Source organism: Heterodontus francisci, chromosome 6 (genome assembly GCF_036365525.1).
Source record: "Heterodontus francisci isolate sHetFra1 chromosome 6, sHetFra1.hap1, whole genome shotgun sequence".
NCBI classification, from domain to species: domain Eukaryota; kingdom Metazoa; phylum Chordata; class Chondrichthyes; order Heterodontiformes; family Heterodontidae; genus Heterodontus; species Heterodontus francisci.
In genome coordinates, this window is record NC_090376.1 from 136673829 (window position 1) to 136701320 (window position 27492).

Genomic DNA, 27492 nt, shown 5'->3' on the forward strand with positions numbered 1-27492 from the left:
AATAGTTGCTACTTGAGGTGCCATCCCATACCATGCTAATGACTGATGCGGCCAGAAACTTTCACCTTCCTCTGAGATCATGTTGATTATGCTGCAGCCTTTTAATGATGCATAGAAGAAAATGAACACAAAAAGCTGATGAAAATAAATGGGCACATTACAAGAATGAACCATTTCCAGCCTGGATAGATGAAATTGAGTTTTGAAAATAACTCCTTGTCATTGAAGTGAATCATTTCTTGGCGGTAATGATTTCCCTGATCGTGAAAGGATGTTTTGGAACTAATGACAGACTGAATTTGAACACTGTCCTTTTACTTCTAGGACATGAGTTTCCTGTCGCTGCTCACTGATTAGTATACGAATTCAACAATCTCATTTCAGTTTCCAGTTCATGTACTTTAGATTTTCCACTTGAGTAAAAACCCAACTGCCCCTATAAATTAATGGGGTCCCTCTCAGCCTTCACCTGGTCTTACCGTAACATGGTTTAATTTTAAACACACCGTGATTTTAGCTCCCCCTTGGTGAATCCTTGTTCACCGCTTTCCAATTATAAGGCAAGGAAACCAGCACAAACAGCGTTTCTTAGGTTTACAGAAGAAAAGTTGAAATTTATTAAAATTAAATTTGAACTCTAATTGAGTTGATGCCTACAGATACACGATGCACCCATGCTAGCATGCATACGTGATACATACATGCAAATAGAGACAGAAAAGAGCAGAAGAAATAAAGTGGAAAAGTTTGAGGCAATATCTGAAGAGTTTTTGTTACGAATCTTCGAGCTCACTGTAGAGTCCTTGATTGTAGGTAGATCGTGCTTTTCGTTGGGGCCCAGTATTCTTCTTAAACCTTGTTTGCTGCAGGAGACTTTTTTCTCTTGGGGTTCATGTGTCTTTAGTGGATTCAGAGGCTGGTGAGAAAGAGATGGGAGCAGGCAAACAGGAGCGGCTGTGGCGAGCCAGCCAGGAGAGATCTTCTTAGTCCAGGAGCATTCTGCTTTCTGCCCAAACTGTTCGTACAAATTCAAAATGGGCATGTTGCCCAGCAGGTTAGTCATGTGACTAGCTGGTTTGACCATGTCCTGTTGTGTATATGGCCCTCTTAGCAGTCAACCTGGAATGCGAGCTCTCCCACCTTCAAAGTCTGGTGATCAAAAGTCCATTGTGGGTTGAATATGTCAGGGAATAGCTGCTTTGTCCTTCCAAATACTGTCTGTTAATATGCTAGTGGCTTTCCAGCCAAGATCTGGCAACTTCTTTTTAAAGCAAGTCCTTTCTTCACTCCAGTAACAGTTTAAAATCAATTCTGATGAAGGGTCACTGACCTGAAACGGTAACTCTGCTTCTGTCTCCATAGATGCTACCAGACCTGCTGAGTATTTCCAGCAGGGGAGTGCGGGGGGGGGGGGGGGGGCGGGGGGAGGGGGTGCTATTGGGAGAACTCTGCAAGTGGTGTTTCTGTGAAGTGGGGTGATGGTAGTTGGGAAAACACGGCAAGCGCTGAGGTGGTTTTCTTTCGGAAGGCCAGTGCAGGGCACTGAAATGTTGTTGGCTTGCTAATGATGGCTCGCACTTTTGGAAATGTTGCGGGTCCAACATCAATCCATACCATGGAGCTAATGTAGGCTTCCTGTAACCAAAATTCAAACATCGTTTTGCCCAGACAGGTAAACTTAACCTTTGAAGGAAGCCGAATGTCCAAGGAGGATAGAGATGGATCTGATTTACCCTGTTTTCCTGGATCCCTGTGCTGTGCCGAAGCAAATCCACCAGAGGCAGGCACAAGAGGAGCCTCCCAGATGTGAGCAGCAGCATCCGAGAATGTAACAAAGAGCACAGATACAGCAGCGAGTATATAGAACTCGCCTGACATGCCTGCAAATGTCTGAGTGGAACTGCCGGAGAAGACTGTGGCTATCCAGAGAGGCCATCACAGACCTCTGTGCACTGCTCAATGACGATTTGCGAACAATGGGTTTTGGTGGTCACCCTGTGCCTGATTACTGATGATTACTGCGGCCCTAAACTTTTATGCCTCTGGATCATTCCAGGGATCCACCAGGGACATGTGTGGTGTCTCTCAATCCACAGTGCCACACTGCATCAAGGAGGTAACCAATGGTCTGCTCAGGAGGGCTGGTGACTATGTGCACTACAGGACAGACCCTGAGAGTCAGTCCGAGAGAGCCATTGGATTTGGGGCCATTGCGGGATTCCGACAGGTGCAAGGTGTGATTGACTGTACGCATGTGGCCATCAAGGCTCCCATGGACCAACCAGCTGCTTTCATCAATAGGAAGGGTTTTCATTCCATTAATGCGCAACTTGTATCCGTCCACAGAAAGTGCTTCCTACAAGTGTGTGCCCACTTCCTGGGAAGCTGCCACAACTCATTCATACTTCGGCAGTCTCAGGTGCCACATTTATTTCACTCCCCCCGCTCGCCTTCAAGGGTGGATTCTTGGGGATAAAGGCTACTCATTGAGGAAATGGCTTCTGACACCCGTAAGGAACCCCAGCAATGATGTGAAAGAGCGTTACACCACCTGCCATGACTCCACCATTGAGCAGGCCATTGGTATGCTGAAGATGTGTTTCTGCTGCCTCAACAGATCTAGTGGAGCTCTTCAGTATGCCCCACAGAAGTTTGGGTGCATCGTTTTAGTCTGTTGCATTCTACGTAACATAGCACTACAGAGGTTGGAGGCATTGCCAGAGGAAGACATGTGGGAGTATGAATCTTCCTTTGATGAACAGGACACAGAGGGCACACAAGGCCAAGCAGCCATGAATGATCTGAGAAGAGTGATGGAGGGCAGACATCTCGAGCAGCATGCAAGCGAGGCAAGTAGCGCCTTATAATGGAGCATTTCCAAAATCCATGGCTTGCAATAAATGTACTTCTGACAAAACTCACCTTATGCATGTAGCGTCAAGTTTTCTGCCTCAGTACTATCTTGTCCTCCAGCATGAATGGCAACATCCAATTCAACCAGTGCCCATGTGACATCATTTGAGTATTGAGCAATCATGCTCATTGGCATTTTAATGATGTCAGTGGTCACTTTGCCAATGTAGTAAGGCATTTGAGGGGATTGCAGGAGTCACAATCACGCCATAGTGGAATGCAGTTACCCATCAATGAAGGCTCAGGATTTGCACCAATGAACGTTTAATAGTATTAAAGATGAGATATCAGCGAGACGGGATAAATGGGTCCTTTTCTGGTTGGCAAAATGTAACTAGTGGGGTGCCAAAGGGTTCGGTCCTCGGGGCCCCAACTACGTACAATCTATATTAATGACTTGGATGCAGGGATAGAAGGTACTATAGCTAAATTTGCAGATGACATTAAAATAGGTGGGATAGTAAGTTGCAATTAAGAAATAAGAAATTTACAAATGGATATGGATAGGTTAGGTGAATGGGCCAAAATTTGGCAGATGGATTTTAATGTTGATAAGTGTGAGGTTATCCAATTTGGTCGGAAGACTAGAAAGGCAAATTATTATCTAAATGGAGAGAAACTTCAACGTGCTTCGGTGCAGAGGGATCTGGGTGTCCTCGTGCATGAATCGCAGAAAACTAGTATGCAGGTGCAGCAGGTAATAAGGAAAGCAAATAGAATTTTGGCATTTATTGCTAAAGGAATAGAATATAAAATTAGGGAAGCGTTGCTGCAACTGCACAAGGCATTAGTGAGACCGTGTACAGTTTTGGTCCCCTTACTTGAGGAGGGATGTAGTTGCATTGGAGGCAGTTCAGAGGAGGTTCACTAGGTTGATTCCAGAGATGAGAGGTATGTCTTATGAAGAGAGATTGAGCAGTTTAGGCCATGAGAGGAGATCTAATTGAGGTAAAAAGATGATTAAGGGGATTGACAAAGTAGACGTAGAATGAGAAGTCATAGTTTTAGGATAAGTGGTAGCAGATTTAAAACAGAGATGAGGAGAAATTACTTCTCTCAAAGGGTTGTGAGTCTGTGGAATTCATTACCCCAGAGTGGGGTGGATGCCGGGACATTCAGTAAATTTAAGGAGGAGATAGTCAGATTTTTAATTAGTAATGGGTTGAAGGGTTATGGAGAACAGGCAGGAAAGTGGAATTGAGGCCGAGATGAGATCAGACATGATCGCATTGAATGGCGGAGCAGGCTCGAGGGGCTGAATTGCTTACTCCTGCTCCTAGTTCTTATCTTCTTATGTCAACCTAGGAAAGCCTGTTTGTGCTAGTTTCTTTACCTTATAATTGGAAAGTGCTGGACAAGGATTCACAAAGAGGACCTAAAAACACAGTGTGTTTAAAAAATAATACCCTGTTATAATAAGACCAGGTGAAGGCTGAAAGGGAACCCTCGACCTCTTTCTCACCTGGTCATAACAGTACACTGCACCCAGTTTCGTCAGTTGACCACATGGCTACTAACCTCCTCTGCGATCTCGATCCAGGCTTGCTTGGTCAGGCAGGAGGACCTCTTCTTGCCATCTCTGGGGAGTGCTGTACTGTTCAAGGTGCTGTCTTTAAGATGAAATGTTAAACTGAGATCCTGTCTGTTGCCTGTAAAAGATCCCATTTTGAATAGGAACAGGGAAATTCTCCCCAGTGTCGTGGTCAATATTTAGAACTACAGGTAAATCACTTTTTTTTACCTGGAAGGAGTATTCAGGGCACTGGATGGTGGAAAGGGGGGAAGCTAAAGGGCAGGTGTTGTATTTCCTGTGCTTGTAAGGGAAGGTGCCATGGGAACGGGTGGAGTTGTTAGGGGTGATTGAGATTGGATCAGAGTGTCAGGAAATGACCCCTTTGAAATGCTGAAAGGGGAGGGAAGGGGAAGATATGTTTGGTGATGGCATCATGCTGGAGGTGATGGCAATGGCAAATGATGATGCATTGAAAGTACAGCCTGGTGGGGTAGAAGGTGAGGACAAGGAGGATTCTATCGTGGTTCTGGGCAGGAGGGGAAGAGATGTGAGCAGAAATGCAGGAAATAGAGCTGACATGTTATGGGGGAATCCTTGGCTGAGGAAAACAGAAGACATATCAGAAGCATTGTTATGGAAGGTGGCCTTTTCAAAACAGATGCGATGGAGAGGGTGAAACTAGGAGGATAGAGCCCTTAAAGGAAATGGGCTGGGTGGAAATGTAGTCAAGGTAGCTTGGAGGTCAATGGGCTTATAGTGAATGTGATGTCCTCGAGATTTGAGTGATGTTTAGCCGAGTTTGGTAGAAGATATAAGGCAAAGACAGAGAGACTGAGACTGCAGGCTGAACACAAAGACTTCTCCTTTTATTCTGTCTTAGTTTCACTTTCTCTTTGCGAGCACATGTGTTCTATAGCAGCCTCGAGAGTACACCATGCACAATGCAATTGCAATTTCAAAACACTGCAACGCTACAGTGGATATTGGTCAATAGCATATCATCAGAAATGGAGGCAGGCAATTTGATGAAGGCAAGGGAAGGGTCAAAGATGTATTGTGTGAAGACAAGGGACGGGTGGAAAACTGGAAGCAAAATTGATTACATTTTCCAGTTTGTGCTGAGAACAGGAAACAGCACCAATACAGTCATGAATGTATTGTAAAAAAAAAAGGATGAGTAGAACTAGAACAAAGATATTCTGCCTATCGTGCAAAGAGGCAGGCATTGCTTGGACCCAGACAGCTTTCCAAAACAACACCTTTTATTTGGAGGACTTCTCTTTTGACTCCACTCACTTCCTTGAAATAAAAGGTGATTCCACTTTTTCCCATTTACACCTCCTCTCGACCCACCTTTTGTTTCTTTACTTGTTCCATTTATTTATTTAGAGATACAGCACTGAAACAGGCCTTTCTGCCCTCTGAGTGTGTGCCAACCATCAACCACCCATTTATACTAATCCTACACTAATCCCATATTCCTACCACATCCCCACCTTCCCTATATTCCCTTACCACCTACCTATACTAGGGGCAATTTATAATGGCCAATTTACCTATCAACCTGCAAGTCTTTGGCTGTGGGAGGAAACCGGAGCACCCGGCGAAAACCCACGCAGTCACAGGGAGAACTTGCAAACTCCACATAGGCAGTACCCAGAATTGAACCCGGGTCGCTGGAGCTTATGAGGCTGCGTGCTAACCACTGCACCACTGTGCTGCCATTACCATCTCCTTTTGCCTTTCACCACATCGCTTTTGTCATTTAATCTCTCCTGCCTTCCACTCTATCAGAGACCTTCCCTTTTGTTCTTTTCCCACTCTCCCCTTTTACCTGCCTCGGTACTTTCTTAAAACTTGTTACATCTCTAACTATTTCCAGCTCATCGACCTGAAATGTTAACTCTGTTTCTCTTTCCAGAGATGTTGCCAGACCTGTTGAATATTTCCAGCATTTTTTGTTTTTATTTCAGATTTCCAGCATCTGCGGTGTTTTGGTTTTAAGCAGCCTGAGGTTTGCTCCTGAACAAACATTCAGTACAAATATCCAACCCGCACCCAAATTAGATAATCAACAAACAGACTAGTACAGTCCAATCCAAAGCATGCCATGAATGAGAATTCTAGCCAATAGGAACACTAATTGCCAGGAGCCCCATTTCCTTCTAACAGGGACCAACATCAACATTAACCATTAAACCCACATTGCTCCCATTGTGTTCACTGTCATGATAAGACATCTAATTCTCAAAGTACTGATCCCCCAGTACCTTGTAATCAAAATGTACAGTAGTGTTATAGTGTAAATATGTGAACTCAAAGTTCTGAAAAAAAACTATTCTTTTAAAAAAATACACCACACTCTAATAATGCAACTAACTGATTTTTATACCCGATACACTTAACTGGGGTTGTATAAATTATGCAAAATTAACCTACTTGAAATTAGAACTTTTGAATTCACAGCTGTAATCCAGTTTCGAGCAGCTTAAGTAACTTTGAATGAACACTTGCAACACTGAATGAGGCTATGTCGATGCATTTAAATGAATGATGAAAACATAAGGATTTGAAGGGTGTGAATTGGGAACAACTAAACATTGTGTTCAATAACTGCAAAATAATACACTTAAAACAAAAAGTACACTTCATCACAATCAATTCCAAGCAATTTTGACCTTTAAAACTTGCATCTTTCATGTCACATAGTATTAGCTAAATTATAGCCTGATCAGGCAAACACTCACTCAGATAAAATCACATTTGCATCGATAGAAGAAAATTATTCTCAAAACAATTCAGTCTTAGTCAAATGAATACTCCCTGCTGAGGCTGCTATATAAAGCTTAGTTGTGGCAATCTAGGAAGAGGTTTTAAATGGTGATAGCAGCAATGTTCTTTTTCTTCATTTTGCAGACAGATCAATGTTTATTGAATATTGGTATGTAAGCATTCCACACTCAGGTGCAAGCTGTTGGTAAATAATTGACTAACATGTATACCCAAAATACGTATCGAGCTGTAATACTGAATGTAATTTGAAGTGTTTGAAATTAATCATTGTTTCCATGAAGCACTTCATTAATAAACTTTATAAATGGCTAGATAGATAATAATGTATACTTTATTTTTCCAACCGACTATTCTGAAGCTATGCTGAAACATCTACGTTCAGAAAATATGTGGAAGTTTTGTTTAATTTTCATTGAAGACTCAGCGTGGCCGCCATTGTCTATTTTTAGTGGTAAAAGCAAACCTCTTTGATCAACTTATTATACTCAATGCCGAGAATGTTGCAGTCATTTCTTTCATGTTCAGTTTCAATTGAAATCGTTTTCAATGTTCCTTTTCAATTTGTACTTAGACATGCCAACTCTTGTGATTTTATCATGAGAGACAAGATTTCTCAGTCAAATTAAGCTGCTGTTGCAATCTCGCGAGAGGGCTCTGATGTCTTGGGATTTTTTGCAGGCTCCTATGTCCTCAGGGAATGTGTTTTCTACTCATAAATAAAAATACCTGCTTTCAAGTAGGAGACCTCTCAGAAAATATTTATTTTACTTCCAGAGGCACCACTTTAAATTCAAAAGCATTTTCCAGTGTTTTCCTTTTGATTGTTGCTTGGGGAGTGGGGTCAGAACTGGGTTACTGACTGTTTGCCGACTGGCAACTTGGGTCAGAATTTTACGTTGTGGCGGTGGCTCTACCCACTGGCTAAGAAGTAGGGAGAGACCCCACTTCTGCCTGGCTTGGAAGCCATGCTGCAATTTTGCAAGGCCCAGGACCTTAATTGGCCTTGGTTGGGACTTCGGCCTCTCTGAGGCAGGAAGTCCCACCTCCAAGAGCTGCCAGCCAATCAGAGGCCCGGCAGCTCTTCAGTCCCAGTAGCACCACCGGGAGCGGTGGCCACTGCTGGGACTGCACCCAACGAGAGGCGGATGACGGACGTCGCCCTTCAAAAAGGTAAGTGGGGTTTGGGCCTCACCAGGGACAATTGGCTGCGCAAAGGCGAGAGGGGGGGTGGGAGTCGGAGAGCAGGCTAGGGTGGGTAGTTTTAGGAGGGCATCCTGTGCTGTTGGGAGGTCCTTCCTGTGAAGAAATCCGGCCAAAATAAGGGGTTATAAGGTTAAAAGAGTTATTTTCCTATGAATTAGGGATTATAAAATTAAAAGCTGGCTTCATCTTCCTAAAAGGTGAAAATAAGTTCATAGGCATGCCTTAACATGCCCCTATAGTGAAGGGTTTGCTTGATCTTAGAGCATAGAGGCAGCTTCTAATAAGAAGGATTGACTCCTAAAAAGTCACAAACCTCAGCACACAGTAAAACATCGATAACACATTTTGCAACCAATCACGTAAGCTACCACAGTGTAATAATTGATAGGATGGTCTTATGCGAACAGCCCTAAACTACAGTCAACTGAAATTTTGACAAAACTGACCAAACCCAAGAAATTGAATTATAATCTTGAAACACAGTTAGCTAATGAAGGGAATTGACCACCATGAGGGACTCCCACCTTGTTGCTAGCCAAGCCTTTCTTAGAAAACCAAAGAAGGTGAATCTTAACCAGAAATTAATAGTTATGCAGCCTTATTTGGGAAATAAAAGGGGACGCACCTACTTGCAAGAGAAGTAACACCCCCACACTTAAAAAGGTAATTATGCAGCTTAGAAACAGTATAAATATTGGAACCACACAGTGAATATTTAGAATTGGATTCACTCCAGCCTTTCTCACAGCAAAAGTACGAGCTACCTGGTTCAGTGACGATAGTTCTCCCCTTAACTGAGATAGAGGTATCTTGCTAAACTCTGTACCTTTTTACTCAGGGATTTAAGGTAAATGCTGCTTTAAATATTGATGGATATCATAAATATTTTATTGTAACATTATTTAGACTTAAAACTTGGATTCTCTACTCGGAATAAGATTATACTCTATTTCTTTTCCTAGAACTATTAACATTGCGATTGCTTTATTTATCAAAGTGTGAATTGTATGTTCAGTTCTTTAATAAACTTTTATATCATTTAGAAAATTTAGTATCTCATATTTTCTTCTGTATTTCTACTTGAGAACCCATCACTGTACTCTCTCTGGTGGAGGGGTACGTTATTGCTGAGAGTTACCCAGACCCTTATGATATCCGGATTGTTACAATCTGGCTAAAACTAGTTTAAAAAAAGACTATCTGGAGGATGGTAATATTCTCAGCTGGTTCCTTTCATTTGGGGAGAGTTGGATCAGTTCTGCAGACCCATTCAAGTGTCTGTGAGATCTGTTTTTCTCAACCTTAAGTGAGAGTGATCATCTGGGGAGATCGCCTCATCCGGGATAGTCCCAAAAACAGATTAGGATTATAATCCACTTCACTCTGTCAGGCTCAGGGTGCCTGAGCAGGAGGGCCCCCAGCCCACAAGGAGGCCCCACAGTATTACTGAGCGGCCTCCTTAGGTGTTGAAGTTCCCGTCTGCCACTGTTAAAATACCAGCGGCAGTGGGAGGAGACGCTTAGGAGGCAATTAATTAGCCACTTAAGGGCCTCAATTGGCCTGGGGTGGGTAGGCCGTTTTCCACCTCCCCGGCCACTAGTAAAATGGCAGCAGCAGTGGATAGGCGATGGGCACAGCACCCTCCGTCTCCTACTAGTTTTTATACCCCTCCTCCGCCTCTCAGCCTGCATCTGCTGGGTGGCGGGTTTGTGGGGGTGGGGGTGGGGGTTGGTGGCGTAAAATTCCAGCCTTGGTTACAGAGAGTAGTTCCGCAAGGCTCCAAAGTAGCCTTTTTTTATATATATATTGCGCTCAGTCCCCAACCACTTCCTATATTACAACACGCAATACGTTTGAAGAGGTAAGTAGTCCTGATTGTTAAAGGCACAGCACACACTAATCATATAAGAAATTGCAGCATTACAATTACTGAATAGTAAATACATTTTTCTACACCCAACTATTGCATAAAACATGCATGACAGCAAGTTACAGTCACATTAAGTAAGAGCATATATAATCGAAGAGTTTATGGTATAAAATGATTTATTATCATTATTTTATGATGAATTTCACTTAATTTGACTCCAACTCTATAAATTAAACAAACAATAAACTGACAATGATTTTCCCACCAAAATATTCATCTAAATACAAGGCAAATAATGATTTTAGTGTCCAGAAGATTAAATGCTGAAGCATGTGTTATTTCTATCTGCTTATATGGTTTTCTGTTACTATGATGGTTTATATTGATGGTATTGGATGCTATTGGTGGCATTTTTATCTAAGGGATCCTTAGTCCTGAGATCCAGTAGCATTGGAGACCTAGATTGTTATGAGTTTTAATGTCATCAGGTCTCCATTTACAACTAAACGTTCTTTTTATATTTGGTGCTTTTGCAGTTCTCGTGATAGAAGAGTGACACTTGTACCTTGACTTCCTGCACTTACATTGTAAAATCTACAAGTGTATCCCAGCAATAGAATCATGGGTCCTCGCAAACCTGAATGCACTGAATTCACTCTCCGATGACCAAAACTGCAGAAGTAACAAATTTCAAAGCATGGAACTTGATTTCCTTCATTATGGGAATGTTAATCAGCCTTATTCAGAATGGAAAGAGGAAGAAAATTAAATGGGGAGAGGAGTGCGTGAAGATCAAGGATCTTTGAGCATGTGACTAAGTGTGGCTTCAAATGACCTGTTCAATCTTAAGTAAGTCTGATAATTAGTTCTGTCACAAGATGTATCCAGAAAATAAACAAGGAGATCTCCACTTAATCAAGGCTGGGTCATTGAAATGATGAGCAAATAAACAAATTCATCTGAAGACATAGTGCTCCCCTCCCTCCATTCAGGCTTTTGTTCCGAATATAGTTGATGATAATTGATGAGGATAGTGTACCTTTATTTTAGAAGGGATGTTTCTCGGCTTGTTGCAATTCCTGTCAATGAAGATTTGAAAAGCCCTGAAATCAGTATTATACCACACATAGAGTGGTATTTTATGCTCTCCCCTGTGGTTAAATTAGAAGTGGGTAGGGCATTTAATCGGGCGGGATGGTGATGGTTGGGGAACCCCCCACATTCCCGCTTCCACCCTGATTAAATCCGTGAAGGGAAGGCCCGTGGGCGGCCTTCCTTCCCCCCTGCCAATTGAGGCCCTTAAGGGACAATTAATGCCCAATTAAGGGCATCTTCCCACTGCTGCTGGTGTGAACTCAGCAGTGGGTGGGTCTGTCGCCATGCAGGGAAAACGACATGCAAATCTCCGCGGGCTGCTTGTGGTTTCCCAAGGTGGGGTGGGGGGTGTGTCCCTTGTTCAAAAGCACAGTGCCTGATCGAGGGAGGAGGGTGCCTGCTGAGAACCACCCCCTCCCTTGCTGCCAACCCCCCTCCTCTGTGACCTCTGATTGGCCGGCAGCTCTCAGCGGGCGGGACATCCTGCCCAGGTATCCTGATCCTGGGAAAGGCCCGCCTGTGGCCCATTAATTGCCTAATTGACTCGTCATACAGCAGGCCTTCCCCAAAGGAAGTAACATGGATCTCTTGCTCGGTCTCCAGCTGTTGGCCAAGAACCCCATTGCCTCCATAAAATTCCTCCCAAAGTTACTGTGGCAATCTGATGTTCTACATTTGCATTATCTTTCATTTTCTGTTTATAGTTCGGATTTCCAACATCTGCAGTATTTTACTTTTATCTTGTGAATTCTTGCTTCCCGAGGATTACAACAGTAATTCCACTAGTGTTATTACCGTTTGCAAAATGGCAGCTGACCATGTGTTAAAAATCCATCTTAAACTCTTATTAACTACAGCAACTCAGTTGCAGCTCTTGGCTAGGTTCACCAATTAGTTAAAATTTTAATTTAAGCAGAATTTGTTCTTGTTATTAACCATTCAATCAGAATCGACTGCAACCAATATGGTGGGTATGCTGAGTTTAATCAGAGTTTAAGATGGTTATAACACACCAGGAATACAGCAAAAACATACCGCCATGACAAGTAGCGAGTACCAGTCCATGTTGGGTAGGATGGCTGCCTCTTCTCTTCTCCGTGCTCTTGAAGTCTCCATGAACAATCCAAGAGTTTTAGACCAAAGTCAGCATGGATCCACCCTCGGCAGTTTCTCTCCACCGCTACTGCACTGAGGCCTTCCAAAACCCTTTATACCCTTTGATCATCGACTTGAAACATTTACTCTGTTTTCTCACTCCACAGAGGTTGCCTGACCTGCTAAGTATTGTCAGCATTCTCATTTTTATTTTAGATTTCCAGCAGTTGCAGTATTTTGCTTTTGTATCATGTCCATTTCTTGCATATAATTGCATTCCCAATATACATGTTCAGCGACAACCTGATCCGTATGATTAGTCAACAACTGCATTATCTTTGCATGATACAACTATTAGGATGGTAGATGAATTAGATGGACTTTGGTCTTTTTTCAACTAACATTTCCTATGTTTCTGTGGTTATTGATTTTAATATGTTTTGCTCACCAGTCGATCTGAAGTTAGAGATCACAAGTCAAGGAAAGGTCTGTTCTGCGTGTGAAATGAGCATAATAGTTTATGCTATTGATTTGTAGTCATTTAAAGCACAGGGTTCTGATAACAGTTTCTAATTTATTCTATGTGACTGGTTTGATACTTACACTCCAGGCAGAATTATTACTTCTCATCTGTGAAAAGCCAAAGGTTTATTGCACATTTGTGAAATAGCATTTGATGATTATCATCAGCATGTGGTGTTCCTGAATTTTATTTAAAGGTTCAGTTGCATTTCTAACAAGAACCATATATCCATAAAATAAACAGATTACCTCACCAGTTTCAATATAGTTCCAGCCATTCTTGCATTATAATTGTGAATCATAATTTTTCTTTTTAAAGCGTAAAAGAGCTACTCAATTGTTTTTTTTTATCTAACTTAGGTCAGCTTTGCAATCATATGCAAAATTGAAGCTGAATTTTTCTGCTGGGTTCAGGACGCTGACATTAGGACAGAATGGCGGTCTCGAAACTGCACTTTCTGGTAGCGGGTCCAGCTCAGCGATTTTGCCAGAGGTGGCCTCCTAATTGTTGTGTCTGGGCCCACTGTCCAATTAAGGATGAAGGGCAGGCTCCTATTGCTGCTGGGCCAATCAGAGGGCCGGCAGCCCTGAAGCCACAGCAGCCCTACTGGGAGAGGTGGGCACTGCTGAGGCAGCTAGGAGAGGAATACTGGAAGACCCGACCGATTGGAGGGGAAACCACTCCAGGGGGATCATATGGGCCGCGGGGGCTGCCTTTTCTGCCTGCAGCTCCTTTTTGGGCCATGGAGCCTCTGGCTTTGATAACCCCTGGGCTACCACAGGGAAGACATCTTCATGAAACAAAGATCCAGCGGCCCTGCTTAATGGCGCCTAATAGGGGCCTTATTTATGCAAATCGGCTGCCCGAGTGCTGGGACTGCATTGGGGAGCCGACCCGACACAGCTCCCTGTTATTTTACCGGTCTCCATTCTCTCCACCCCGGGGCTGGTAAAATTTGGGCCAGTCACTCTAGTTAAAACTTTACCCAGGTTCACACATTCACACAACACTTAGTTCCTTTGTATTGAAGTCAATGGAAAGTGAGAGCCTAATCTAATCCTGCCACTGAGCAGGTTAGGTTAAAGTTACCTCTACATGGTCACCACTGGGAGTCATCTTCAGCATCTAAGAGTTTGTTTTTGCATTTGATTAATACTTTGGTAAAATTTGGGTTAGGATTAATAACAGATAAATGTTTGTAGATTGACAGCACAGCAGATGAATATGTGGCCCACGGGGAGGGAAGTTTAATATCAGCAGGATATGAAATAAGTGGTGGCAGAATCACAATCTGTCTTATAGGCCACTTCATTTCTCTTCTCTGACGGAAAAGACACCTGCCAAATGGAAACATATTAATTTCATCATATGGAACACTATTTGAACAATTACTGGACCTTGAACATAACTTATTTAAAAAAGATCACAGAGCAGTGGCTGAAAACATGGCTGTACATTTGCATTCTGAGAAACAGTTGCCCAGAGAGACAATGGGAGTGCTCCCTGATTCAGTTAGCCAGATGGGTTTTGTCAATAGTGATGATCAAAATACATTGAGAGTCATTGTCTGTGTAAGAGCCAGCATTCCACCACCCCCCACCCCACCCCCCCACCCTCCTCCACTGAGTGTGTCTCGTAAGCTTTGAAGAACCAACAAACCTCACAGGCAATGCTGTCTCAAACAAAGAGCTAGTCACATGACTAACCTGCTGGCCAACCTGGGAATTGATTGAATTGTGCTCACAGTAATGTTTTGAGGCAGACTGCATTTTGAAGACCAAAGAGAAGCAAGGTCTCTCTCTTTCTCTCTCTCTCTCACATGCAAAGTTCCAGGGACCTACGGAAATAACTTAAGCCTCAAGACAGAAGACCCCTCCAGCCTTCTGGTAATTGAATTCCATCTACTACTTCAAATCTTCCCCCTTTAATTCTTTCCTCTCCTCTGTATCTATTTGTGTGTGTGTTTATCGTATATGCATACTAGTGTAGCTGTGTCTTGTATTTTTAGTAGTTTTAATGGACAGAGGTTTTAAGGTTAATAAACTTACACCTTTCTTGTTTAAACCTGAGAAAACCTGTCTGGTTGAATTCTTTACAATTACAACTAGAGAGCAGTGAGCAAGGACTCATTGAGGGGATGCTAAAAAAACACTGTGGCCGGAATTTTACCCTTGGCCGACGGGAGCCATCAGCCGACTGCAAAGTCAGTGGTGAATCTGCCTCCGCCTGGTCTGGGGATCTGATCCGCATTTTGCAGTCCCCAAGCCTTTAATTGGTCTGAGGCGGGATGTCCACCTCATTGAGGCTGAAAGTTTGGTTTAATGGAGCTCTCTGTCCCAGCAGCGCCCTGTCCCAGCAGCGCCACCGGAAGGAGGATGTCGGGGAGCCCCAGAATGAAGGTAGGTTTTTGCGGCCTCGCTGGGGGTGATCGGTCGGGCCCCCAGTCACTGGGCATGAGGATGCTGCAGCCAGGCCAGGGGGAAAGATTGTTCTTGTACCAGCTCATCGGAGGGTGAGGTAGCAGATGAGTTCTGCTGCAGAGGACTCAGATGAGGACTTTGAAGATACAGCATACAGGAGAAACCTGATAAATATACATACCAAGATGCTTAGTGCTTTGGCAGGCCTGCCAGACAGCCTGTTGGAGGGCTTTGTGCAGGGTGTGGAGCCCATACTTTCCAACATGGAAGTGGTGGTCAACTCCATGACAACACTTGCAGATACAAACATAATGCAGTGACTGATGGTCAATGTCTCAGCTTCGATTGCAGCACAAGTGAAAGCTGCCCAACATCTTAGTGCTGCAGTGAAAGTTCAGACTGATGTCATGAGATCCACGCTTGCTGTCATGCAAGCCCAGCTTGGTCCCTTGCAGGGTCAGGTTGCTGCCATCATGGCTGCGGATACCAATGCTCAAAGTGGCATGTAGGCTCTCAGAGCAATTTAGCAATCTGTCCTCTAACAGCTTACTAGGATTGCTGAGGTGCCATCCTGGGGATTGTCAGTGGCTCCATGGAGCACGAACCTGCTGTCCTCTCTCAGGATGACAGCATTCCAACATACATGCACCATCACCGCTACGCCACTGCCCTTGCTGTTGCCTCTCAACCAGCCATCCCAGACTGCTGCTACCCATGCCAAGGTGCAGTCTGAAGCCGGGCCCACAAAGCCCAGAGCTGCTCAAGGGTGTCCTGCAAAGCCAACTTCAGACTTATCTACTGAAAGTCAGCACCCTTCCACCAGCCATGCTGCAGCCACTGCATGGGAGCATGAGGACAGGCAATGGGACGTATAAGACAGGCACTAAGAGAATGTACAAGGGTGAACAGTTCAGCTTCGTATGAATTATTGGAACTGCTATTGGATAAAGTTGTTACAGAATTTTTTTTGAAGGTGGCTTTATTTCATGATTTTTGGCAAGAGAATTATGTGATGGTAGGTAGCAGATGGATTGGAAGGTGGGGAATCTTTGGAGCAATTGTGATGTTGGGATGACATTTTAGGGGAACCAGAGTCTCAGTATCTACTCACGGACAGACCTGTCAGAGTAAAGGGATCTCGAATGCCTCCTCCCTTCCTCCTTTTCCTCCTCCTCCCCTTCCTCCTCCTCCTTCTCCACTTCCTCCTCCTGTGGTAGCTTCCGAAGGCCTGATGGCAAAGGCTGTACCCTCATGATAGCTAGGTTGTGAAGCACAGAGCAGACGACGACGAAGTTGGGTACATGCTTGGTGAGTACTGGAGGGTGCTCCCCCAGCAGTTCAGGCAGCAGAACTGTTGCTTCGGGATGCTGATGGTTTGCTCCATGATGTTCCTTGTTGTTGCATAGCTCTCTTTATAGGCACACTATCATTGCATGGTCATGTGGCAGAATGGTGTCATTAGTCAGGGATACAACAGGGAGCCCTTGTTACCCAGTAGCCAGCCTCCCGTTCTTGGTAGTGGCACCAAAGATGGTGGGTATGGCTGACTGCCGCAGGATGAAGGCATCACGGCTGCTGCCAGGATAGTGGACATTCAGGAAGTGGAGCTTCTGGAAATGGTTGTACACCAATTGGACGTTGATAGAATTGTAGCCCTTGTGGTTATAGAAGAGTTCCCTGTTAATATGTGGGGCCTGGAGAGCACACAGTCCATTGCACCCTGCACCATTGGGAATCCCACCAGCCTGGCAAATCCATATGGTCTCTCCTCCTGCTTCTATCTGGTCAATGAGTGGATAATGAAGTCCCCATTCCTTCCATACAGGTTTTCTGTGACCTCCCTGATGCAGTGATGCAATGTTGCTGATGCCAGGTGCTCCAGCCTGGAAGGATGCACTGGTGTAGCAATTTAGGGCAATGATGACCATGATGGTCACTGGCAGTGCCATCTTCACCCTGCAATGCAGGTTCTGTTTGGGTTACAGGGATGGCACAGCTCAGTAACCACCTCCTTGCTGAAATACAGGCACCTATGACACTGCTCCTGGCTGCTCCCTAAAGACCCTTGATGGATACAACCTTCTATTGAGAGCCTTCTCCTCCTCCCTTTGCACACTCCTTCCTCCCTATGCTGCCTGAGCTTCATTACCTATCATGCTGCAGCCCAAGGGAGACTGTAAATATAGCCCTTATAGCTAAAGCAGGCTTTGTCTTGACAGGGTGGAAAACTCTTCTGACCTTCTTATCAGGATCCAACACCATTCCTTTAAAATCCAAAAAGTTAGCAAAATTCCTCCAAGCACGCAGAAAATGCTACTTCCACAAACTTTGCACCAGCAAAAGTCAGTCAAAAGCATGTCACCGGATAGTTGGATGGTTAGCCCCTTAAACAATGTCAGTGGAGGAGGGGGTCCGTTGTGTAGCTGAACACTTGTTCAAATTCGTAGATCATGTGTTAAATCAGCCTTAGAGCCTGATTGGCGTCATGATCCACCTGCTCTGCATGCTTCCGGCGTGCACAGTACACCCATCATGTGCCCTGCCAGTCATGGTGCATTGCGTGGACCATGCTGTAGGTGGTCGGATGCATTCTGACTGCCACTATTTCACTTTGGGGTTTCTGTAGCACCGGCACTAGTGGCACTATGGAACCCAATTTCACAGCCTATATTTTTAATCTTCAAAGTCACTTTGTTCAATCAAATCATTCAGCAAGGGTGTTACGCATTTGTAGGAGAAATTCATTGATTAAAAGTGCTACTCTTCAGTTACAAAATGGGTTCCTACAGAAGCATTCACTGGAGCAAGGGTGATGATATCATAGCCTTGATTTTGAGGGTCTCTGTCTGGTGAGAATGGAGCAGTGTAGCCTGAAAGTTATGGTGCAGAACTTAACCCCCCCCTCTGCCATTTTGTTCCCGTTCTTAATTCACATGCTTCCATTTTGTTGGGGCCTTCTCCAGGGTGGATGAGGCCTAGGCATCCGCCTGTTTTGGGCAATAGCCTTATTAAAATATTCCAATCAAGCATCCTACAATATCAACAGGATCTTGATGCATTTTCAGCCCAAATTGTGAAAGTACCATTGAGTGCTGTATCCGCTCAGTAGGCTGGGAGATACAGGCCTGAAGACAGCCATTTTGAATGATTTTTAAAGAGATACTCCCTTGAACAATTGCATTTGGATCATTGGTATCTTCCTGGAGAAAAGCATTGCTTCATTCAGAGTGATACTTCTGCCTTGCAAATTTGATTCTATTTGCTTTAAATGTTTCAGAAGCCTCAGGAAGCTTCTGAAAACTACACAACATGGAGGTTATCCTGGCGACTCCATTCTGATTGGAGGAAGAGAAGAAACAGCTGCAGCAGCAAGTGAGGGAACCACAGGGACCATCAGGAATTCATTAAGGGAAGTGGGGGAGGCCACCAGCAGATGTCTTTATGCAGCCCAGAGCCAGCTATCCATTGTTGAGTGAGAAGCAGTATATACAGAGAGACTTTCATTAATTTATGAAACCTGTTGCAGCAGGTTCTGCAACCTTATCCTGCACATGGCTGTACCTTACCTGTGCCAGTCAAAGCCGCCACACCCTTCAATCTCTTAAACTTGGGCTTTCTCAAGGCAACAGCAAGTGGCATCAGCAATTGGGCTGGATTTAGCGGAGCCAGCGGGGGTCTAGGCTGAAAAGGCTGTGGGAAACCTGCCTCAGCCTATCGGAGGCTCCCCCCCAACCCCTGGCTCTATTTGATGGTGCTCGGGTACTTAAGTGCCCGACGCCGGGATTCCCGTCCCTTTAATCAGAGGAACGGCAGCTCAGGTGTATCGGCAGGCGCCACTCAGAGCAGTGGCCACTGCTGGTAGTGCAGGAGGCCTTGGAACTAGGTCCAGCGCTGGAGACCTGAACCCAAGGTAAGTGAGGTGGGGTTGCCAAGAGCAGTCCAGCAGGCTTCGGCGATGGGGGGAAGAGAGGGGGGCATTGAATACAGGGTGGGTGGATTTGGGAGGTGGGTTGTTTTCCCCTGGGGGCCCTCCATGGGCCACAAATTGTCCACAGAGAAGGATCCCTCCAAGCCCACAGGGAAGTCACCTTGTTTCACTGGACAATGCCCCTGCATAATGACATTTTCTCCAGACTATTTTGAAGTGACACTCAAACTATTTCTAAAACATTATTGGACTGCAAACTTGGCTTCTTGTGGAGGCTGGGCCCCCCTCCACCCGGCCCCCCCACCACTGGCACAATGCTAGCAGCAGTGGGAAGAGACCCTTAAATAGCTGATAATAGGTCTCTTATGGGCCTCAATTGGCCTCTGGGTGGGAAGGCTGTCGTTGAGCTATCCCACCCCCGACAATACTAAGGTGTGGCGGGAAGGCGACGGGCCCTCCGCACCACCCCCCTCCCCCCCCCCCACCCCATCTCTGGGTGCAATTCTATGGGCCCTCTGCCTTCCTAGCCCGTCTCTGGGGGGCCCATTAAATCCAGCTCAACCACAATCCATTGCTGTATCAGGTAGGTCACTGATGCCCTGTTCACAAAGGCCAACCAATTCATTGGGAGAAGTTTTGCTGGAGTTGACATCTTGCAGTGTGTGCCATTAGTTTAATATTTTCCTGCACTCTTCAGCTAAAAATGTTTTGCGCCATAACTGGCTGGAAGTGTAAGCTGATAACGGTGCAATGAGGTCAATGGGACATGTAGATCTTCGTGAACGGCAGGACCAACAATGTACCAGCGAGATTTACAAATTAAGAAGGAAATGGAGGAATGATAGAGGAAGGGGGTAAATTAAGTTAGATCAGGTACAGAAAGTGAAATAAAGAGAGGAAAAGAGTGATTGGATTAAGAGAAGAAAGCATGACAGAAAGGAAAGTGAAATTTTGTTTTTAAATTTGAGATTTTTAAAAATCTTTATGAAGAATTTAGTACATGCAGGAATGAGACTGAACAGAGTAAATTGTTGCCTTTCTAGGCCAGAAAGGTAGAATGGTATTGCATTCACAATTATTGTAATATTCGATTGCTGATTGTTAACAGAATGTGTGAAAGGTTGACGGTTACAGGAACAGTTTATTTACCTGCATCAGCTATCTCAGGCTCCCAGTTTCACTTTACATGAGATCCTGTATAAGTTCTGTTACATCACTTCCTGTGATGACACTCACAGACTATCTACATATTCTGCCCTGTAACAACCCTAACAACATAATACTACAATTACAGTATCATTTAAAGGGCAATATTGCTCTAAAGTTAACAGCTCTAACTTACCGTGGTGAGTTTAATAGGCAATTAATGTGCAAATCCAGAATATTCTTAAAAATAAGGGAGAGGTTAAGGGTATGATGCTGTTTGTGTGAAGCAAATGGCAGTGTTGTAAATTGACCAGTAAATTCTTGAGATTTGCAGCTCACAGTGTAATCCCTTGAATATGCTGGCTTATTTATGCATTAATGATAGAGTGCATCATGAACTCCCTGTTATTTTTCCGGTAAGATCTGGCCAATCATCTGTTCGACGGATACCAGGATTAAGTTTAAGATTACGTAAAGCACCAGCAAAGACAAGGAGAGAAATATATGAACTTAACTGAGCAAATTTCAAAAATGAGAAGTGAAGTAAAATAAATCAACTAAATCAGTTGCTGAAAGGGCCCTGAGCCAAGAAATATTGTACCACCTTTGAAATTGTAGCACGGAATACAGGATAAAAAATTACTGAAGGAAAATAAACAAAAAGCAAATAAGCAGTCCCCAAGATGGATGATCATGGCGATGAAAATGGAAATAAGAAATGGAAGCAAAATTTCCAAAGCTGCAGGATGAAAGGAGAGAGTGAATTGTGGTAGTGGTGTAGGGATTTGTTACACTTGGTTAAAATATATTAGAAGAACAAAAAGGTCTTGAGATAGTACAGCAAATTATATTAAGTACAATATTGATTCTTTCAGTAAAAGATCAGTAAACGAATTGAGACCAATAGAGCCATAGAAGTCTAGAGCAGAATGAGGCCACTCGCCCCTTCACCTCCATTCTGGTTCTTTGCTTGAATGATCCAAATCAAATTCCACTGTCTTCCACTCTCCTCATAATGTTTGGCTAATCTTCCCTTAAAAGGTGCAATAGTTTCTGCGTCGACTACTCCCTGAAGCAAAGTATTCCACATTTTAGCAATTTATGTTGATGACCTATCTTCACAACTCTCCAACCAGTGAAAATAAACTTTCTTTACTTACCCTGTCAAAACCTTTCACAATTAAAATAAACTCAAAGAAATCTGCTGTTACCCTCCCCTGCTACAGTGGAAATAATCTGCATTTTAAGTTTTTCCTCATAATTATTGTTTCACATCTGAGGTATCATCCCAATCTAATGCCTATATGTAAAATGAATAATAAATTAGACCCAAGCAATTCCTGTACATCGGCTTAGCATCAGTGACAAAATAAGGGGACGGAAGAAAATCAAGACAGAGAGAGAGAGAGAGAGAGAGAGACAAAAATATCAGCTCAACAGGCCCATTCCATCAGAGTCCATGTTTACCTATGCTTTGGCAGCTTTCCCTCCTGTACAACGCGTTGATCCCATAATTTAGGGAAGAGTATGGAATAACATAGATTACTCTAAAAGGCAAGCTCACAAAATAACTGTACTGCAATAGAATAATTAGAAAAAGCATAAATTTAAAAGGAAAATGTTCCACTGAAATTATTGAAAGGGATAACCTCAAGGAGTAACTACGTAATAATAACATAATTAGAAGCTTCTTTGAGGGCATTATAGGGAAAGCAGATTATTGAACTTCTCTTCTTCTTTGGCCTCCTTATCTCGAGAGACGGTGGGTAAGTGCCTGGAGGTGGTCAGTGGTTTGTGGAGCAGCGCCTGGAGTGGCTATAAAGGCCAATACTAGAATGACAGACTCTTCCACAGGTGCTGCAGATAAAATTGGTTGTCAGGGCTGTTTCGCAGTTGGCTCTCCCTTGCGCTTTTGTCTTTTTTCCTGCCAACTGCTAAGTCTCTTCAACTCGCCACACTTTAGCCCCGCCTTTATGGCTGTCCGAAAGCTCTGGCGAACACTGGCAACTGACTCCCATGACTTGTGATCAATGTCACAGGATTTCATGTCGCATTTGCAGACGTCTTTAAAGCAGAGACATGGACGGCCGATGGGTCTGATACCAGTGGCGAGCTCGCTGTACAATGTGTCTTTGGGGATCCTGCCATCTTCCATGCGGCTCACATGGCCAAGCCATCTCAAGCGCCGCTGACTCAGTAGTGTGTATAAGCTGGGGATGTTAGCCGCCTCGAGGACTTCTGTGTTGGAGATACGGTCCTGCCACCTGATGCCAAGTATTCTCCGGAGGCAGCGAAGATGGAATGAATTGAGACGACGCTCTTGGCTGACATATGTTGTCCAGGCCTCGCTGCCATAGAGCAAGGTACTGAGGACACAGGCTTGATACACTCGGACTTTTGTGTTCCGTGTCAGTGCGCCATTTTCCCACACTCTCTTGGCCAGTCTGAACATAGCAGTGGAAGCCTTTCCCATGCGCTTGTTGATTTCTGCATCTAGAGACAGGTTACTGGTGATAGTTGAGCCTAGGTAGGTGAACTCTTGAACCACTTCCAGAGCGTGGTCGCCAATATTGATGGATGGAGCATTTCTGACATCCTGCCCCATGATGTTCGTTTTCTTGAGGCTGATGGTTAGGCCAAATTCATTGCAGGCAGCCGCAAACCTATCGATGAGAGTCTGCAGGCACTCTTCAATGTGAGATGTTAAAGCAGCATCGTCAGCAAAGAGGAGTTCCCTGATGAGGACTTTCCGTACTTTAGACTTCGCTCTTAGACGGGCAAGGTTGAACAACTTCTATTATGTAGTTAACATGAAAGGTATTCAATTAAACCTAAAGCTCCAGGAATCCAGGATACAACATGGGAGCAGATAAGGAGCTGGTTAAATTTATGAAACAGTAAGTATTCATCAGAGGTGCAATATCACACAGTGGGTAAGAATGAGTGGAATACTTCAGTTGTCAGTACTTGGATCCCTGTTGTTTCTAATCTACATGAGTGGCCTGGAAACAGAAACCAAACATAATTTGTCAAATTTGATGATAATACCATAATAGAAGATTTGTGGAGACTGAGGATGGAGCAACACAGTCACAGAAGGATTTAGATTGGCGAAGCAATTCGATAGGCATATGGTAAATTACAATTAATACTGATACATGCGAAGTTTGCAGATTAGTTGGAAAAAGGGTAATTACGACACATTGAATTGAATCTAATTGGCATTGAGAAACTTAGAACGAAATCTGGGAGTCATGGTAAATCTATCACTTTCAATTTCCAGGCAATGTGGCAAATTAATTTAAATTATGAGAATAGAATCTGGAGATATCTCGCCTGATTACAACTTTATACAGTTTATGCTAATGCTTTACAATGCATGTGTAGACCCCAATGAGTTTTTCTCTTCAGTTCTGGTCACAACACCAGAAAAAAAGTACATGCATTGGAGAAGGTGCAGAAAGGAGCTGCAAGACTGATACCGTGTATTAAGGAAATCTTAGAAAAACGATTTTTCTTTATAAAGAAGACAATTGGCAGGATCTCAGAAAACCCAGTTATTCTAAAGTTGCCATAAGAGGACTTAAATTTTAAATTAGAGAAAAGCAAACTTAAGACAGAAATAAGAAGAGTTTCCTTTCACAAACGGTGACAAATATTAGCAATATTTGAAAGGTAGAAAGGTGGGATTAAACCTATTAAGGCATTACGAATATCGCAGCGTATTGGGAGAGTTAGAGGAGAGGTGGAATAAGCTTCACTGATTGCTGGCTATTTTAGATCTGGTAATGTATAATGAAACAGGATTAGTTAATGATCTCATATTAAAGGATTATCGAGGGAAGAGTGATCATAACATGTAAGAAGTTCACATTCAGTTTGAGAGTGAGAAACGAGAATCTGAAACTCGTACCTTAAACTTAAATAAAGGCAATTACAAAGGTATAATTTCAGAGATGGCTAAAATGGACAGGAAAAATAGATTAAAAGGTAAGCTAGTAGCTAAGCAGTGCAAGACATTTAAGGGGCTATTTCATAATTCTCAACAAAGGCACATTACATTGAGCAAGAAAGACTCTAAGGGAAGGATGCACCATCCATGACTAACTAAGGAAATTAAGGATGGTATCAAATTGAAAGAAAAGGCATAAAATGTTGCAAAGATTAGTGGTAGGCCAGAATATTGGGAAAAGTTTACAAACCAGCAATGGATGACTAGAAAAAGGAAGAAAATAGATTATGAGAGTAAACTAGCAAGAAATATAAAAACAGACAGTAAGAGCTTCTACAACATATAAAAAACAAGAGAGTAGATAAAGTAAATGCTGGTTCCTAAGAGGATAAGACAGGGGAAATGATCATGGGAAACAAGGAAATGGCAGAGACTTTGAAGAAATATTTTGTATCTGTCTTCATAGTAGAAGACACTTAAAAGCATTCCAATAATAGTAAAAAATCATCCGGCAAGAGTGAGGGAGTAACTTAAAACCATCATCATCGTTAGCAAAAGGTATTACACAAACTAATGGGAAATAAAGGATGACAAGTCCCCTAGATGTGATGGCCTGCATCCTAGGGTCTTAACAGAAGTGGCTGCAGAGATAGTGGCTGCATGGATTGCAATCTTCCAAAATTCCTTAGATTCTGTAAAGGTGCCAGCAATTTGGAAATCTGCAAATGTAACATCCCTACTCAAGAAAGGAGGGAGACAGAAAGCAGGAAGCTATAGGCCTGTTAGTCTAACAACTGTCATTGGGAAATTGCTGGAATCAATTATTAAGGAAGTAGTGGCAGGAAGTTTAGAAAATCAGAATACAATCAAGCAGAGTCCACATGGTTTTATGAAACGGAAATCTTGTTTGACAAATTTATTAGTGTTCTTTGAGGATATAATAAGCAGGGTAGATAAAGGGGAATCTGTAGATCGAGTGTATTTGGATTTCCAAAAGGCATCAATAAGGTGCCAAGTAAAAGATTACTGCACAAACTAAAACCTCATGGCTAACTAACAGAAAACAGTCAAAATATATGTGTCATTTTCAGGTTGGCAACTCGTGGAATGCCACAGTGATCAGTGCTGAGGCAGCAACTATTTCAAATTTATATTAATGACTTGGGTGAAGGGACCGAATGTATTGTAACCAAATTTTCTGACAATACAAAAATAGGTGGGAAAGCATGTTGTGAGGAGGACAAAAAGATCCTGCAAAGGGATATAGATAGGTTAAGTGAGTGGGCAAAAATTTGGAAGATGAAGTATAATGTGGTAAAATATGAGGTTAACCACCTTGGTAGGAAAAATAAAAAGAGTTTTGAGTTGGGAAGGGCATTTAATTGGATGGGATGGTGACTGGTGGGGACCCTGCCATCATCCCGCCTCCACCCGGATTAAGTCTGTGGCAGGAAAACCCATGGACGGACATCTCGCCCTGCTGTCAACTGAGGCCCTTAAGGAGCAATTAATGCCCAATTAACCCAGCAGTGAATGGGCCTGTTTCCACATGGCAAGCTCGACATGGAAACCTGTGTGGGCTTGCTTGTGGTCTCCCGGGGGGGGGGAGGTCCCTCTTCCAAAGGCACAGTACCTGATTGGGGGTCCCAGCATCAGGAAGGGAGGGGCCGGCTGACAGCCACCCCCAGGCCCTTGCTGCTGACACACCACACCCCCTCCCCCATGACCCCCACCCAGCGAAACCCCTCCTGCCATCACTTACCTCTGACGTGGGTCACTCCGCATTCCTGGGCCTCCAGTGGGTGCTGTTCCGGCTGCAGCCTCTGCCTTCCCAGTGGCATTGCCAAGCAAAAGAGCTGCCAGCCTTTGATTGGCTGATTCCAGCCCCCAGGGTCCTGATCCCAGGAAAGGCCTGCTGGTAATCTCTCAAGTGCCTCATCGGCTCGTCAAGGGAGGCATCTAGGGTCTCTTTCCGGTTCTCTAACCGGAGGTTAGTATGCAGGTACAACAAGTATTTAGCAAGGCAAATAGAGTATTGCAAGGTGGGTTGAGTAAAAAAGTAAGAAGCCTTGCTTCAACTGTATAGGATGTTGGTGAGACTTTACCTGGAGTACTGCATACAGTTTTGGTCTCCTTATTTAAAGAGGGATATGCTTGTATTGGTGGTTCACTAGGCTGATTCTGAGATAAAGGGGTTGTCTTATGAGGAAAGGTTGAACAGGTTGGGCTTATACTCATTGGAGTTTAGAATAATAAGAGGTGTTCTTATTGAAGCATATAAGATTCTGAGGGGCCTTGACAGGGTAGATGCTGAGAGGATGTTTCCCTTGTGGGGGAATCTAGAACTACGGGGCATAGTTTCACAATAAGGGGCCGCAAATTTAAGACAAAGTTGATGATGAATTTCTTCCATCAGAGTGTCATGAATCTTTGGAATTCTCTACCTCAGAGAGTTGTGGAGGGTGAGTCATTGAATATATTTAAGGCTGACTTAGACAGAAATTTTGCTTAAGTTCTTGTGTCCCTATTGGGATGGCCATTTTTTAACCTTGATTTTTCTTACATTCTTAATCCCATTAAACAATCCCATCAAGTTCACTGTTCAAATTCATTTGGGTCTTAAAGAACTGATATTTGAGATTCAGTCCTGGAGCAGGAACTCACTTGACAAGAGTGCCTATCAGGAAGTCACGAGGAACAGTGGCCACCATTTCCTTATATGCACTCCTAACAGGCAAGGTTCAATGTGAGAAGCATGGCTGTCTTTTAATATAGTCGACCAAATCATCAATGGATTGTCGAGAGATGTCCCCCTTACCTTCTCTTCCCCTAACACACTAGAAACTCACACTAGTGCAGCAGTCAAGAAATTGAATAATGAATTAGCAAATAGTTCAGTAAATCAGTTTTTAACTTTCTAAAAGAATAATTATTTTGTTCAATGCTTCACTGAATCTTTGCAAATCCTTAAATTCAAACTACAGTGTGCTATTCACAGTTGTCAGCCACCAAGAGATTCCCACAGATGTGAATTAGCATTT

At 43.6% G+C, this 27492-nt stretch overlaps 1 protein-coding gene across 1 annotated transcript in view; it reads left to right on the plus strand.

The window, feature by feature from the left end:
* The first annotated feature begins 2011 nt into the window (after positions 1–2011).
* Positions 2012–27492, plus strand: part of LOC137371602 (putative nuclease HARBI1) — a 53266-nt gene continuing 27785 nt past the window's right edge. The window contains exons 1-2 of the mRNA XM_068034435.1: positions 2012–2234; positions 2347–2849. Coding sequence (XP_067890536.1) covers positions 2012–2234; positions 2347–2849 — 726 coding nt within the window. The remainder of the gene's footprint in view (positions 2235–2346; positions 2850–27492) is intronic.